The sequence below is a fragment of the Camelus ferus genome, chromosome 27 (genome assembly GCF_009834535.1).
Source record: "Camelus ferus isolate YT-003-E chromosome 27, BCGSAC_Cfer_1.0, whole genome shotgun sequence".
Classification (NCBI taxonomy): domain Eukaryota; kingdom Metazoa; phylum Chordata; class Mammalia; order Artiodactyla; family Camelidae; genus Camelus; species Camelus ferus.
In genome coordinates, this window is record NC_045722.1 from 5,286,121 (window position 1) to 5,301,761 (window position 15,641).

At 53.8% G+C, this 15,641-nt stretch overlaps 1 protein-coding gene across 1 annotated transcript in view; it reads left to right on the forward strand.

Annotated features, from left to right (window-relative positions):
- The window catches only part of LOC116660156, a 112,217-nt gene that overhangs the window by 57,178 nt on the left and 39,398 nt on the right, over positions 1-15,641 (forward strand). The window contains exons 6-7 of the mRNA XM_032468855.1: positions 7,368-7,441; positions 15,522-15,567. Coding sequence (XP_032324746.1) covers positions 7,368-7,441; positions 15,522-15,567 — 120 coding nt within the window. The remainder of the gene's footprint in view (positions 1-7,367; positions 7,442-15,521; positions 15,568-15,641) is intronic.

Consider the following 15,641-nt stretch of genomic DNA (forward strand, 5'->3'; position numbering starts at 1 on the left):
CTCTGGGCCTGCTGCCTGCTTTTCCACAGCGAATGCCTCCTTTGTCTCATCTCTCATGAAGACAGGCACCTGGCACAGCTTGGAGGAGGGGATCGGGTAATAGCCTCTCACACTCTGGAAGTGAGAAGCATCCAGGAACCAAGTCTGTCTTGCCTCCTCAGGGTCCATAAGGAGGTCCCTGTGCCTCCTCAGGTGTGGGGGATCAAGTGTGCTGATGTCTGGGAGGGCACTCTGGTCTGGAAGCTTGGTGCCTGCAAGGCTTGCCTACATTGTTTGCAGAGAGTTTGTGATGCGTGTGCTGCTGTGTGCACACATGGTGTGTGTGTGCGCTTCCAGCTCCTTCTCCATCAGATCATGTTCTCACTGTGGCTCTGGGTCCTTGGCTAGACTGTTGGCCCCCCAGTGGCTGAAACTGAGTCCCCCTCCCCAAGCCTGAGCATGTGGCACCCATGCTGACAGACCCTGGCAGTGCCCAGAACCAGCAGTCCAAATATTTTTTTTCTCAGCTGTGCCTTCCTTCCTTCCCCCAGACTCCAGTCCGCTCTCCGTGGCTCTGTTCAGCTTTTGTAACCACCATCCTCAGAGAGGGCCACTCCCAGGTTCAGCACCACGAACAGCGCCTAGCTCAGCCTGGGGCCCACCATCTCCTCACAGCTGAACACACCCCACTGGCTGTTCTGACTCAAGCCCTGCTTTGTCAGGTAGGGGCACTAAGGCCAAGAGGATGCCAGTGACTTCTCCAAGAGCACAAAGAAACTTAGCATTAGAGCTGACTACAACACTGGTCTCTAAACTCTCCAAGGGTTCCCAGTTGCAGCACATGGAGGCTTTAGAAGGACTTCTTCGTGTTCAGTCAACAAACACTTGTCTCTATACTGAACTCTGTGACAGAGGAGAAATGGAGGCAGTCATATCTCTGCTTTCTCTGTAACAGGACCGGCATGTCAATAACCAAACCACAACAATGAGAGCTGGGCATGGTAGGCACTGCAGAACCATGTGATTTTGTGGGGCCCATAAGAAGTGCTCCAGACAGGAGGCTGAGCAGGTTCCTGTAGGATGGAACAGTCAGAAAGGCCCCTGAAAAAGGTGGCACCAAGCCTGGAGAGGAAGAAAGGAGGGGGAAACAGCATGGTCACTGAAGAGGAGGCTGGCACGAGGCCACCTGTATGTGTGGGAGATGGTGAGAAGTCCATCTCATGGGCTTAGGGCAGGTGGCAGCGATGAGTCTGGGAAAGTAGGCTGCACCCCTGCTGACGGGCTGGTCTCTGCCGTTTGGGCACAAGGGAAGGCTGCTCATCCCATGGGCACTGTGGGATTTCCACCCAGCTCTCCAGTGCTGCAGCCTGGCCTGCCACCAGAGTCCCACTCCTCATTTCTCCTGCCCTCCCTCCTTCACCTGGGGCTGGCCTGTTTCATCTGGAAGTGACAATAGGTGTGGGTTGTCTGTGGGGTCTTTGTGCCTTATTGCTCAGCCTGTGATCTTTCTTATCCGATACAGGCTCCTTTCTCTTCCCCAGCATTTGTCAGAAAGATGGGACAGAGCCCCAAAGCCCTGAGGGGAGGCTGGGCCAGAATAGGCCTCTTGCTTCCCATCCATTTGCTCTGTTCCTGCCAGCTGCCTGAGCGTGTTTGCCGGACACCGTGAGGCTATGTTTGGCTTTGGATAATGAAGTAATGTCCTAGCTGGGGAAAGGATGGAGTATCTGTTAATTAGCTCAGTTGTCTACTTTGAGGACAAAAAGTCTTTACTCCTGGGCTCCCGGGACTGGCTACTGTGGGGGATCTGTGGGGGCCAGTAGGGTAGGCAGTCCACCTTGAGGGTGATGGTGAGAGGACGAGAGGGGCCAGGCAGGCAGGGGCCACACAGAGGGAGCTTTCTAGGAATGCTGCCTCCTCCGCCCTGGTTCCCCAGCAGGGCCTTCCTGGCTCAGGGGCAGCATGGGGCAAGGGAAGCCTTGGACCAGATGGACCTGGGGCCCATCCCTAGCTCTGCCACTTGCAGGTCTTGTGACCTTAGTCAAGTTGTTGCTGACCTCTCTGGGTTTTGAGTCATTTTCTCTGAAAAATGAGGCCATGATCTTACTGCCATTTGCGAGGGTGGCTGCTCAGCCTGAGGGTAATAACGAAGCAGAGTGCCTGATGCACGGCAGCGACTCAGAAAACGTTGGAGGCCTCACGGTTCGCCACTTGGGGTCATGCCGTTACTTTGGTTTTGTCTCAGACCTTGTTCATCTTGGGGACGTGTGCCCTGCCTCCCAGCCGTCCGATCCCTTGGAAGGATGAGGTCTTCTTCTCATACATTTCCCAGGGCTCAGGAGGCAGTGGGTCTAGTTGAATGGTTGAATTAAAAGGCTGAAGGTTTTGAACTGCCTCCTCCCTTACAGTCCAGGCTCTGGGGCTGGGGTCCTCCCATGTCCCTGTAGGAAGGGGCTGAAAATCAGGTCAAGTGAGCAGAGGGGAGGAGACTGGGATGGAGAGGCCAAAAACACTGCTTCCTCCTCCAGGAAGCCCTCTGGGGATCAGCTGGAGGTATTCCTCTCCTATATGACCCCCTCCCTATAGACTTTCACTGTATTCCTCCCAGGGAATCCTCACTACCCCCACTATTACAGGTCTTATAATCCTTCCCATCTCTACGAGGCTTTTTCTAAGTTCTCTCATAGCCATGACTGTTCAACTCTACAGGTGAGATGGATAATTGTAGTAATGGTAATCATAAAAGCAACTAACTTTCATTGAGCACTATGTACCAGGCACAGTTCAAAGCTATGTGTTTTCACCTCTGTACTTTATGCCCACAGGATTAGGTTTACTCCCATTTTACAGAGAAGGAAGTTGAGTCCTGAGGGAGAGAAAGGGCCTCTCGGGGGCATAGCATGAGAAGTGGCAGAGGCAGGCTCACACCTGGCTAGGTCAGTTTAGGCTGACAGTCATGAATGATGTTCCCACACTGTGTCCTGTCTTTTTTCCTGGACACAGGGAGATGATGGGATACACTGGGGCCCTCGAGGAGCTCACAGTGGGAAGGCTGTTCCCAACACACCCCCTCCATGTGTCCCTGTCCCACCTGACCTCCTCCTGGCCCGACTCAGGTGGCACCTGTGTTTTTCCTGTCACCTGGCCAGGTCTCTGGCTCTGGGGTTTCCTCAGGGTGGGCTCCACAAGGGCAGAGGCTCGGGTCTCGTTGGCTGGAGTATTGCTAGCACTTACCGGGCCCTGGCAGGTAGTAGGTGTTCAACTAATACTTGTTTAATGAAGGAATGAGTGTCATTGTGTGGATTAAATGAGACCATGTATGTTAAGTACTTGGTGTTCAACAATATTTACTGAATGAAAAATATATCTTTGGGTAGAATAAAGGAGGTGATGGTGTCAGATGTCTGGCTCATAGTAGGCTCAGCGTATGGGAACAGCCGTAATGGTAGTGTCCATTCTTCTGGAAAGGGCTGGGTGGATGGACCGGAAGCAGGGACAGGAAGTGGGGGTGCGGAAAGAGAGACGGGAGAGAGGCAGGTGCTGGAACCCCAAAGAAGAGGCAACAGTGAGGAGGAGGCTGGTTAGCAGCTGGGGCCCTGACACCCACTCTGTGTGGAGCTGCGGCCTGGAGCGCGTGCGTGTGTGCATGAGTGTGGGCGGGTGTGTGTGTGTAAAACAAATAACTGGGAAATGAATTTAATTATAAGGCACTTTTAATAGCTATTTATATTTAATCCTGCTAATTCTGTGTCTTGTGTAGCCAAGCTGTAATTCTATTCTTCTTACTCAGTTGCTAGTGAGAGTGAAGGGAGAGGGGAGAGGGAGACAGCCCCAGAGGAAGGCAGCAGGCGTCCTCCCACCCCAGGGGTTGGCCAGGCCAGCTGTTGACCCCAAGGGCAGGGAGGAAGGGGCTCACTGGCAAGTCTGTCCCAAGGGAGATCTGGGAAATGGCACCAGCCCTGTCGCTAGGGAAGTTAGTTCATCTGCTTGTGTTTACTCAGCACCTGGGGTGGGGGTAGGGAGCACAGTGGAGAGTCAGGCAGATCCAGGTTCAAATCCAAGTTAAACCATATGCTTTAACCTCAAGAGAGGCTCGCTTTCTCCATTTGTTAAGTGGGCATAATGTAAGGGGCTATTGGGAGGATTAAATGAGATAGAGGAAGACTGCCCTATAGTTGGTGCTTAATAAATGCTTGTTCCTGTTCTCTCCTTACTCCCCCCACCAACCCCCAAGCTGATCACGTCTCTGTATTTCAACCTCTCTGGCTGCTCCCAGATAACCCTTAGCTCATTGGCAGAGAGAAGGTGATTGACTAACTCGATGACCATTAAATGGCTGGGGTCCTGTCCCTTTTTTCAGAGGACACCTTGGTGATGGCTGGGGGCCTGGGAATGTGGGTGAGTTGAGGGTGGTCTTGCGGGAGGACCCCAGAGGCCCTGGAGCAGCCTCACTGGGCAGCCAGGAGGAGGCCTATGAAGCAGCTGTGGGAGGGGCAAAGAAGAGCCATTTCTATGGAGGGACCTCAGACCTGGCTGGGACCGTTCGGGAGTTAGAGATCCCTCTGCGCCAGGCCTTGCTCAGCTGCAGAGACTCTGGGCCAGCCAGCAGCCTCCGCTGAGCCTGTTTGCTTGAGTGAGAGGAAGAACTTCAGGAAGGCTTGCCCAGAGACAGGGTTGTGGAGAGGTGCTCCCCTGCTCCCCGACCAAGGGGATGGCGTTGTGCTAGTTTCCTGGCAGTGCTTCCCATGGTCAGGAAAGGCAGGGGCCTCCGAGGAGCCCTGTAGTGGCAGATGATGCTGGACACAGACCTCCGTCCAGGACCGCCAGTGAGAACTGGGCTGGGGCTGGGAAGACAGGGCAGGGATGATCCTGCCAGAGGGAGGCTCAGGGAGGCAGCCACAGCCCCTGAGCGGACCCTATGAAACGAGAGAACATGGCTCTGGGTTCAAATCCTAGCTCTGCCACCTACAGGCTGAGTGATCGCTGGGCAGTCACTTGACCCCTGAGCCTTGGTGTCACCTCCAACGTCTGGCACATAGTAGGTGCTCGGTGCTTCCCCTTCCCTCCGCCCACGTCCTCTGCTGACACGTGGAGGTGGCTAATGATGGAGGGTGTGATTTCTCTCTGGGATTTTCCCTTTAATCGGAGACTGTAATGCCTGTGATCCCCAAAGGAACGATGTTTTCCTTTAATGGTGACATTTCAGGCATGGCGGCAGGTGCAGGGAGATGCTGGGGTTGGGGCTTGCCTGGTTCCTGTGTCATGTGCAGCCACATTCTCTGGCCCTTCTCCACACCCCCTTCCCCAAGGCTCCCTCTGCTCCGTTCACAGGCAGGTCAGTGTCTCGTTAATCTGATTGAGGGATTTGTTCTGAGCACATGCGCCCGTCAGCTTGGGGAAAGCCCGGCCTGGGAATTGACAGACATTCTGATAAAGCCAGGGCCAGCCTGACCTCTGCTCATCTAGGAATTGCGGGGTCACTGGGCAGAAGTAATTAACAGGCACACAGCACAAGTGATTAACCCCAGAGGGAACCTGGGGGTCCAGTCCTTGGGAAGAGTCCCCAGGGATGGGTCTTTTCTGCTTACTAATGCAGACCGTACCTGTGCTCCTGCTCTGACTCATTGTGAGCCCTCATCCACTCGGTCCTACCAGAAGTGGCCATGAGTCCCAGGTGCCTGCCACGTTGTAGCCATGTTGTTAGAGGTAAAGGAGGGGGACAGAGGGACCCAGGCTTGGCCCTTTGGTGGGGCAGTCTTGGACCTGAGCCAGGCTACTCCTGCTATGAAGCAGAGCTTGAAGGCAGGGAGGGTCTGGAGAGGTCCCTGGAGAGTGCAGTCTGAGAGTGCAGGCTGGAGGCCCAGGTTCTAGTCCAAGTTCTGCAGTTGGCTTCCTGTGTGACCTTGGGTAATATGCTGCCCTCTGGGCCTCAGTTTTCCAGTCCGTGCAACGGCAGTTTTGGTCTGGACCAGCTAATCTCTGGACCCCTTCTGTACCCTCCATCTCTGATTCTAAGGAAGCTTAGGGAAGGGGCTGAGCCTGAGGGTGGGGGATGAAGGTGGTCCCAGAGCACAAGGAGCTGGAGAGGGGTGGGAGACAGATGCAATGCTGCCATCCGCTGCGGCCGACACATTCATTAAGCATCTATAAAACCAATACACCCGCCCAGCTCACCTGGCGCACGTGCCTCGGGATTTATTTCTTACTGAATGGTGCCATCCATCAAGTTAGCTTTGCTGCCAGCGGGCGCAGCGTCTTGCCTGAGTCTCCTGCTGGGTAGGGTGCCTTGTTATCCTCCAGGCAGGGCTCGCCTCCCCACCAGCCGTGCTCCTACTCCTGACTGCCCTTTACCCATGCCACCTGACTCCTTTATCCTCTAGGTCTGCTCCAGTCCTCAAGCAGACTGCAGGTTCAGGGTGCTTGAAAGGGTGCTGGGCAATTCTGGGCTGGCTGCTTGGAGGAAGTAGCAGTACTGGTTCTGGACCTGCAAAAATAGCTGGGCAGGAGTTGGACAGATGGAGAGAAGAGTAGGTTCTTTCAGCCTTCGGGTTGGGGGAGGGATAGGAGACCATGGAACGCAGTGGAGGAGGTCCCTCACTCACACCCATGTTCCTTATCCTGACTCGTCCTGTCCTCAGTTCTTATAATCTCCTGTTCTTTCAGGCTCAGGTGCTCTACATCCTTCTCAGGTGGCTCAGGAACCATTGGGTGACCCTACATTGGCCTCCATTCACACAGTATCCCCACATCCATCCCTGCTAGAGGCATGTGGTATATGGCAAGTTCTACCACCAACCAGCTATGTGACTCATCTTTTTGAGCTGTAATCCTCCATAGTTCTGAGAGAAACTGGCAGGTTTCACCGAAGAGAGGGCATTTGAGATGGGGTCCACAGAGTGAATGGGAGGTTCAGTGGGCAGAGACGAGTTACAGTGGCAGGAGGTTCAGTGGGCAGAGACGAGTTACAGTGGCAATGATTCTAGACTGTAATGGAATGCCTGGAACAGTGCAGAAGGCTTCTGTTGGGAACTACTTCTTGACCATGCTGCTGTGGTTAAGAGTGTGTCTGGAGCCAGGCTGCCCCCGCTATGAATCCGGGTACTAGTTGTGTGACCTTAGGTGAGGCACTAAACCTCTCTGTGTCTTGGTTTCCTCCAAGAAAAGGGGGGTAATGATAGTCCCTATCTCATAGTGTTGTACTGATTAAATAACAAATATGAGTACATAGTAACTATTTAATAAAAGTTAGGAACTGTTGTTATTCTTACTGAGGCTCAGCGGGACTAGAGGATTTGCCCATAGACACAGCTTGTGATGAAGGTTCAGGATTCAGACCAATGCCTGTTTAATTCCAAACCTCTGCTCTTTCCTCTACTCAGCATTCCTAGTGTCTGACAGAGGTGCCTGACGTACAACCAGTGTTAAGGACTCCCTGGAGGTGCTGGACCAGGCTCTGCCCACAGTAAGTTCTCCTCCCTTCCGAGGACCTTGTCTCTCTTACTCACTGAGGACCCTCAAGGCCTGGCCTATGACAGGTGCTTAAGAAATACTTGCTGATTGTCTGGCTGCATAAATGAAGGTAGGGCGGACCCCCCACATTGCTCTGAAGCTTTAACTGCTCACTGCATGAGCCCCTCAGACCCCCCTTTCCTGCCTGGTTGGGAGGTACTGCCCCCACCCCCCACCCCACCAGGTTCACAGCAGCACCCTCTGTGGCCCTTGCCATGCCCTCCCAGCTCCCCGCCTTGCTGCTTCCCTCCCCAGAAGCAGGCCTCAACCTGGGGGGCTTTTTTTCCATTCTGCTCCCAACCCCTAGTCACGGCAAATCTTCAGCCTCTCTCCTGTCTCTCTCTGTCCTCCCTACTTGCTCGTTAAGGAGAGAATAACTCCTGAACTTGATGTCTTTGCCTCTGCTTTTATATGGAGCTATAATTTGACTGTCTAAAGGTTCTTAGAGGAGAGAGAAGAGGAAATCACCCCTCACTCTGTGCCCGGAGTAGACAGTCTTCAGAAGGAATGGAGCAGATCCTACCAACCCTCTTTGGGCTGGGGCTCCTTAGGAAGGGCATCTCAGGGTGGTGGATGGGGTATTGTGTGCGTGCACCACTGACGGGTCTTTTTTCCACCTCCTGCGTTGCCCCATGCTTTCCTGCCAGTGTCGTGGGGGCCCGTGGAAACATGCTGGCGGGGAGGGTGGAGCCTCCTTGTGTCTGGGACCGCGGGATCTGAATGGTCATGCCGGCCCACACTCGGCCCTGAGATTTCCTACACCTGCAGCTGTGTTTTGCTCACCTACTATTTTGGCAGCACCCCTTCCTCTCGCCTCTACCAGAGTTGAAACCGTCTATGCGTTTCACTGTCCTCAGAGCAGCTTCTCACCCTCTGTAGTTTGGTTCCCCTGGTTGCCTTGTGACCTCAGCTCTCTGATGGGCTGAATGAAAGTTATGGTTTTGCAGATCATCCAGCTTTGTCTCATTGCTTGTCTGGGAGCAGCTCTCTGTGTCTTCTACCCGCACTGGTGTCTGTTTCTGTAAGGGGGGTGCTCATGCCCACCTCAGAGAGCTGCTGGGAGGGTAGATGGGCTGCTATGTCAGCCACCTAGATGGTGGCTCTGCAAGACCCTGTCTATGGTGACTCTGCTCCCAGAGGCCGTGGGGAGAAGGTGCAGTGACGGGCGGGGCCAGCTCTGGCTGGGCTGGCTGGTGGAGGGACCAGCCTGGGCCTTCTCACCCCTCAGAGGCTTGGGAAGGAATGTTCAGCTCCACGCATGCGCAGTGGCAATTTTTGTGGCCTGGCCCAAGCTGGGCTTGGGGCTCAGCCAGGTCAGTCAGGTCCCCTGGAGTAGCCCCCCAACAGACATAGCCTCACATTTGCTGATAGCTGGCTGAAGTTCCTATCCTCTGTTTGGATCAGCCCATGAAGCTACTGGGCGCACAAAGGGTGACACCTAACATTTCTGTGCACCTGACATTCAGGCTCTGCCTGCTGAGTGTGGCCCAAGCCTCTCTCTGTCCCTCTCCCCTGCTAGAATCTCTCCCCCTCTGTCTGAACCTTGATTTCCCCTTGGCCCCTCTCCTCTCTGCGTTCAGCTGAGGTGCTGGGAAGCGTTCTGTTTGGATGTTCTGGGTGAGGCTTCCCTGGTCTGTGTGGGGACCAGGCCTTCAGCCCCCAGCAGCAGGGCAGGGCTGGCTACACTGAGCTTCTACTGCCTCCAACCGGCCCTGATGCCCACAGAGCCCGCAGCCCCAGGGGGCTGCGCTGGAGGAGCTGAGGCGGGAAGCCACTTGCCTGCGGAACCACAAGGTCAGTCTGGGCCTTTCCGTTTCTTCCCAGCAGTGGTGGGCCCTGGGGAGAGAGGCTGGCCACACTGTAGTCTGTGGGGCCTGTGGCCTGCCCCTCCTGGGTGGCCAGGCGTGGTGTCCGGGACCACTCTGGGGGATGCTGAAGGGGTAGGAAGGGACTTTCCTGGGCAAAAGCCCCAAGTCTCTGTTGTGTCCTCAACCCAAGGAGGCTGAGACCTCAGGGCCCAAAAGTGGAGGACAGAAAGCCTGATGAGACTGGCCAGGCATTTCTTAGAACAGCATGGACTACGGGGCAATGTGATGGATGGGGAAGGGATTGGTTCCTGCAAGGCTCAGGCTGAAGTGGGCTGACCCACGTTTCCAGGAGTCCAGCCATGCCAGAAAACCTGAGGAGGGGCCAGGAAGCAAATCTGGTGGCTTTTTTCAGACTTTGCCCAGGATGACCCCCTGCCTATAGTGCCTTTCCTAGCCTAGCAGACATCTTAGAGAACCACTTCAGGCATCTCTTCACTTCCTAGCCTGGATTCGGGATCCTCCAGTCTCCCATCCCCCTTCTGTTGGCCTCATGGTGTGATAGCTGCCTGCCTTCTGGTCTGCCAGCTTTTCGAGGGAGTGGGGGGTGCTGGTGGACAATGACTGCTTAAGGACCTTTGGACAGCATCCTACCTGCCACCACTGCCTGGCAGCATAGCAGGTGGAAGCAGCTGCTCTCTGAGCCTCCGTTTTCTCCTGTCCAAACTGACTTCTTAAGGGCTACAGGTTAGAGATCAGCTGAGGCAGGCCTCTCTCTTTGGGTGGCCACCTCCTCAGGCCTTTCCTCAGCCTGTTGTCTCTGTGGCCCTGGGTCCCCGATTTTATGTCCAAATCCTCCTTTATTCAGAGCCCTGAACCCCCTCTTCAGGAAGCTCTCCCCGATGCCTTCGGCCCTCACTGCTCTCAGTCTGAACCTTCTGTTACACCCCCGTTTCTTCCTTCTCCTAGGCACACACTCCCGGCGCTTTGAGGGGCAACTGTGCAGACCGCTCAGCATGGCCTGTGTGAGCAGCTGCGTGGTCGTGCTGGGGAGGGGAGGAGCTCACTGGTGTGGTGGGGAGCAGCAGCTTCTGCCCTGGGGCCCCTGAGGCAATGCTTGGGCTGTGCTTTGAGCGGGGAGGCTGGGGTTGAGAGGATTTGGGTCAGAGTTCAGGCTAGGAAGGGCCTTGAATGCCAGGTAAGGAATCATGGGATCTGCCCTCCCTCTGCAGGTAGAGAGCCCTGGGAAGAGGCCCCTAATTGGATGGCACGTTCCTGAGAGCGACCCTTTCTATAATGCCTGGAGCCCTCCACCCGCACCCTCTGCCCTGTGGTTTTCTACTTATTCTGGAGATCTCTGCTCTGAGGACATCACCCTAACCACTGTACGAGCTCTCAGGGCCCCCGACTTTCCTTTAAAGCCCTCATCCCAGTGTGGAATGGGCTTCTCCCCTGCCCAACACTCCCCAACAGTGTGACCACTGATTGCTCACTGCGCCTTCATGAGGGCAGGAATCAGAAAGGAATGGTGTTCCCCTGAGTCTCCAGCCCCAGCCCAATGCTTGGCATGGGGTAGGTACTCAATAAATGTGATGGATTATGTGACTACACGCAGGGGCACAGAGCCCATGAGCCCCACGCTGAAGGCTGGGCTGACTGGGGAGGGAGAGGCATGGACCTCCAGTGAGGTGGGGCAAAACTGGGCCCCAGTTTGGAGCTGTGCTTCCTTTGTGTGTCATTAGGTGGCTCTTTAGAGGGCTGTTTGCTGGAACAAAAGCCATCTCTGGCAGCGCCTCAGTGGGCGGGCTGGGCCTCACTGGCTCCCTTCAGAAATGCTTTGAGAACAGGTGGAGTGAGCCTACTTGTCACCCCTAGGCTGGCTGGTGACTCTGGGGAGTGGGGGCGGCCCCCAGGGTGGGGGCTGTGGGAGGCAGGGCGATTGGTGGATCCAGCCCTGACCTCAACGAAATTATTTTTAAAACCTAAAAGAGAAAGGGGATATTTTTAACCTTTGTTCCATCAAGGCATCCCAAGGGAAAAAGAAGGGGGAAGGAGGCAGATGGAGAGTTGGGAGAGGGGCATGAGAGGGGCGGGGGCTTCCAGGGGAGGATGAGCAGCCCAAGAGAGCCCTGAGGACAAGCTTTTTTGTCCCCAGTCCTTTTAAATTTTTTAAAAGCTCCAAACAGCAAGAGGGACAGTGGAGTTCATTATATCGAGTTATCTCCTCCGTTTCAGGCAAAGATCAATCTTCCGAGTCTTGCAGCTCCGAGGGGGAAGGGAAAAGAAAGAAAATGGGAGGCGAAGGAAAAAAACTCCCTGGACCAATTTCCGCTGGCTAACATGATTACTTGGCTGCCTGGCAGCAGCGCCAGCTGTTGGCAGGCATACTGGCCCCCTGCCAGTTGTGCTCAGTTGCCGGCTGCCCCCCAAGGCTTCCTCCTGAATGGGACAAGTTGGCAGGTGTGAGAGCCTCAGTTCCCCCCTGGGGCAGGAGCTGCTGGGCCTGGCATCCCAGGGAGGCCTTGGGCCCCACTGGTCTCAAGTGTGCATCCACCGCTCCAGCTGGCCTTGTCTCAGCCTTGTGCCCACTTCCCTGCCTTTGCTCAGAGGGTCCTGCCCTCTGGGTGAGCCTTCTGGTTCCTTCCTACTTCATGTGGGAGCAGATTGTGTAGGAAATAGAAACACAGGCTTTGGAGCCAGATAGAGCTGCCTCTGCCTATTCATTCATCCATCCGTCTATCCATCCATCCATTCATTCAGCAAATATTTACTGGGCATCTGCTATGTGCTGAGCACTGGACATAGTAAGAGGAAACAAGGACACAAATCAGCAAGATAATGTCACGTAGGCATTAAAGTCTATGAAAGATGGGAGAGATTGCAGTGCGTGAGGGGCATTGACCTAGGATGACCAGGAAAGATGAAGGAGGTTCTGTTTGACCAGGATGATAGTCTGGGGGAAAAGCATTCTGGGCAGAAGCAGTAAGGACAGAGACCCCAACACTGGCCAGGGTGGGAGGGAGCCAGATTGCGGGAGAGAGTTCTGAGCGGTGGGCAGGCTTTGAAGAATCTAGACTTGATTCTCTCTACCATGGAAACCCCTTGCTTATGGCTGGAGAGTAAGTGGATTTGATTTGTACCATTATGTGGCTGCTGTGATAGTTTGGGGCCAGGGTAGGAGCAGGGAGCCCAGCGAGGCAAGAGGCTGCTGCAGTCATCCAGGTGAGGGCAGGTGAAGGTGAGCTGGGGCAGCGGGCAGTTTCTGGATGTATTCCGGGGTTGAACTGACATGGTGTGCTGATGGCTTGGGTGTGGGGCGAGAAAGAGAAGAGTCAAGGCTGAGGGAGACATCATTTTGGGGATAAAAATTAAGAGTTTTGTTTTGGACAGGTCTGTTAGATGAGCAAGTTGAGATGACAAATAGGCCTGTGGATACACGCAGCTGGTGCTCAGGAGAGAGCTGGGGCTGGAGAGGGAGATCTGAGGGCATGACTGGGATTTAAAACCACAGGACCCACCGGCTGAGACCAGGGAATGTGTAGACAGGAGAGAAAAGAGAACCCCAGCCAGCCTTGGGGCCTTGGATGTTTGTAGGGTGGTGGGGTAGGAAGGGAGGAAAGCCTGGGAGACTCAGCAGGAGAGGCTGAATCCTGGGACCCCAAAGATAAAGTGTTTCACGATGGAGGAAGCAGTTAGCCGTGTCAGAGAGTGACCACTGGATTTGGCAAAACTGAGGTTTCTGGGAGCCTTGATAAGAGCAGTTTTGTAGAGTCGTGGGGATGGAAGCGCGACTGGAGAGGGAATGAGGGCGGGCGGGGTGTAAGGGAGTGGAGACTGAGACCCTTACTAGAGCTCTTGAGTTTTGCTATAAAAGGGAGCAGAAAGATGGAAGGGCAGGTGGGTCAAGGAATCTCCCTCCCTCTTTTCCGCCTTTTCTTCCTTCATAATATTGAGGCAAATTGATATGCTATCAGCTGTGTGACCTTCGGCAAGTAGCTTCACATCTTTGAGCCTCAGTTACACATCTGCAAAATGGAGTTGACAACTCAGATGTTACTGGATCTAGTGCCTGATAGGTGCTCCATGAATGGGAATTGTTTTCAGTAAGCATTCACCTGGGGAAATGGTCAGCCTGGCCTTGGCACAGACATTTTTAGAGGACAATTCGGCAGTGAGTATCAACATTTTGAATGTATATACCCTTTGACCTATTCTTTAGAAATACTTGTACGTATGTACAAGAGGCAGGCTTTTTCCCGGTAATGTTAGAAATAAAAAATTGGAACCCCCTAAGCATTCATCTTGAGAGGTCTGGTTCAGTAGGTAAGGGTATGCCCCCATGGGAACTTCCTCCATGTAGCATCAAACATAATAGGACTCTGTTTGGAGCAGACACTGGCACTTCATTGGCTCAGCCACTCCCTAGGCTTGGTCAGGTTACTCTGCACTTTGGTTTTCTTATCTACAAAATTAGGCTAACAGTAGCACCCACTGGGTGTTTGTTATAAAAATTAAATAGATTAATACATACAGTGCTCAGCCCAGTATTTAGCACATAGTAGGTGCTCAGTGAGTACAATCAGTGATTGTTGTTATCTTTATGTGCAGACAGGGAAAGGTCTCCAAAATCCATTGCTAAGTGAGGAACGCGGTTACACGCCAGCACAGAGGCTGTGCTCGCTGGAGTGTAACCTCATGTTTGTGTCCAGATGTAAACACCTGTGCATCTATCTGCATGTATGTGCAAATGCACAGTGAAAGTTTCACATCGAGAGGGAGCTGGGACCTTTGGAGATGTGGTTGGGCATAAGAGTGTGTTTACTCTGCAGGTATCTGTATTTGAAGCTCTTAACAAGAGAAAGCTTTCATGTGCAGACATACCTCAGCGATGTTGCGGGTTTGGTTCCAGACCACCACAATAAAGTGAATATTGCAGTAAAATGAGTCACACAAATTTTTTGGCTTCTCGATGTACATAAAAGTTATGTTTACACTACAATGTAGTCTATTAAGTGTGTAATAGCATTATGTCTGAAAAAACAAGATATATACCTTAATTAAAAAATACTTTATTGCAAAAAAAAATGCTAACCATCACCTGAGCCTTCAGCAAGTCATAATCTTCTTGCTGGTGGAGGGTTTGAAATATTGTGAGAATTACCAAAATGTGACACAAAGCCATGAATTGAGCAAATGCTGTTGGAAAAGTGCTAATAGACTTATTCAATGCAGAGTTGCCACAAACCTTCAATTTGTAAAACCCACAAACTCTGTGAAGTGCAGTAAAGTGAAGCTCAATGAAACGAAGCGTGCCTGTACGACTTGCATAATAATACGGCTACAATCTGTGAAAATGGTAAATTAGGTCTTCACCCCCTCCAGGAAGCCTTCCATGACCACACTGGCCCACAGCCCACAGCCATCAGATCTATAAGCCACATTTCCTTCTGTGGCTGCTTTGAGTTGGCTGTGTGCACTTGAGTGTGGTCTCCTCAGTCAGCCTATAAAATCCTTGAGAGTGTGGGCTATGCGCGCTGCAGTCCAGACAGATCTATACTAGCAGTTCTCAAAGTGTGACCTCAAACGGCAGCAGCAACATCACCGGGGAGCTTGTTGGAAATGCCGATTCTCAGGCCCCAGCCTGGACCTGTTGAATCAGAAACTGTGGGGGTGGAGCCCATCAAGATGTGTTTTTGTAAGCCCTCCAGGCGACTCTGATGCATCTACTGGTACTGATGGGGAAGTCAAGGCACAGCGAGGGGAACGGGCCAGCCCAGGGTCATGGGGTGAGCCAGTGACAAAGCTGAGATGACAGGTCAAAGCCCCAGTCGGAGGTGCAGGAGAGGGCCTGGATGCTCCCCAGGAAGGAGGATTTGAGGTTCAGCCCTATATGTCCGGGGGCCAGAAACCCCACAGGTGTCAGTATAGGTGGGGATAGCTGCTCTCTGTTTGGTGTGCCCGTCCCTTAGGGCCCACATGGAGCTCTGGGCCTGCTGCAGGGACTTCCCCTGACCCCCATAACTCTGTCCCTCCGGAGGCCCGTCTCCAGCCAGCTGCACTTGCACTCCTTGGAGTGAGTCTGGCATCCTTAGGCTGCCCAGACTCCTGTTTCCTCTGTCCCAGGCTGTGGGCAGAGGCTTGGTGGGTTGACTGCAGGAGGGGTGGGTGAGGAGTCTGCAGGTCTCTGTCTGACTGCTGTCTCACCCCTTCTTTGCTGTCTCCCTCCAGGTGTCCCTCTGAAGAGCCCTTGATCCTGCTCGCGCCCCCCCGAGAGGTAAGCAGCCACTGCCTGGGTTGGTGGATAAGGCGGGGCCGGGGGCGTATGTGCCGGGTAGGTTCCAGGGGCCT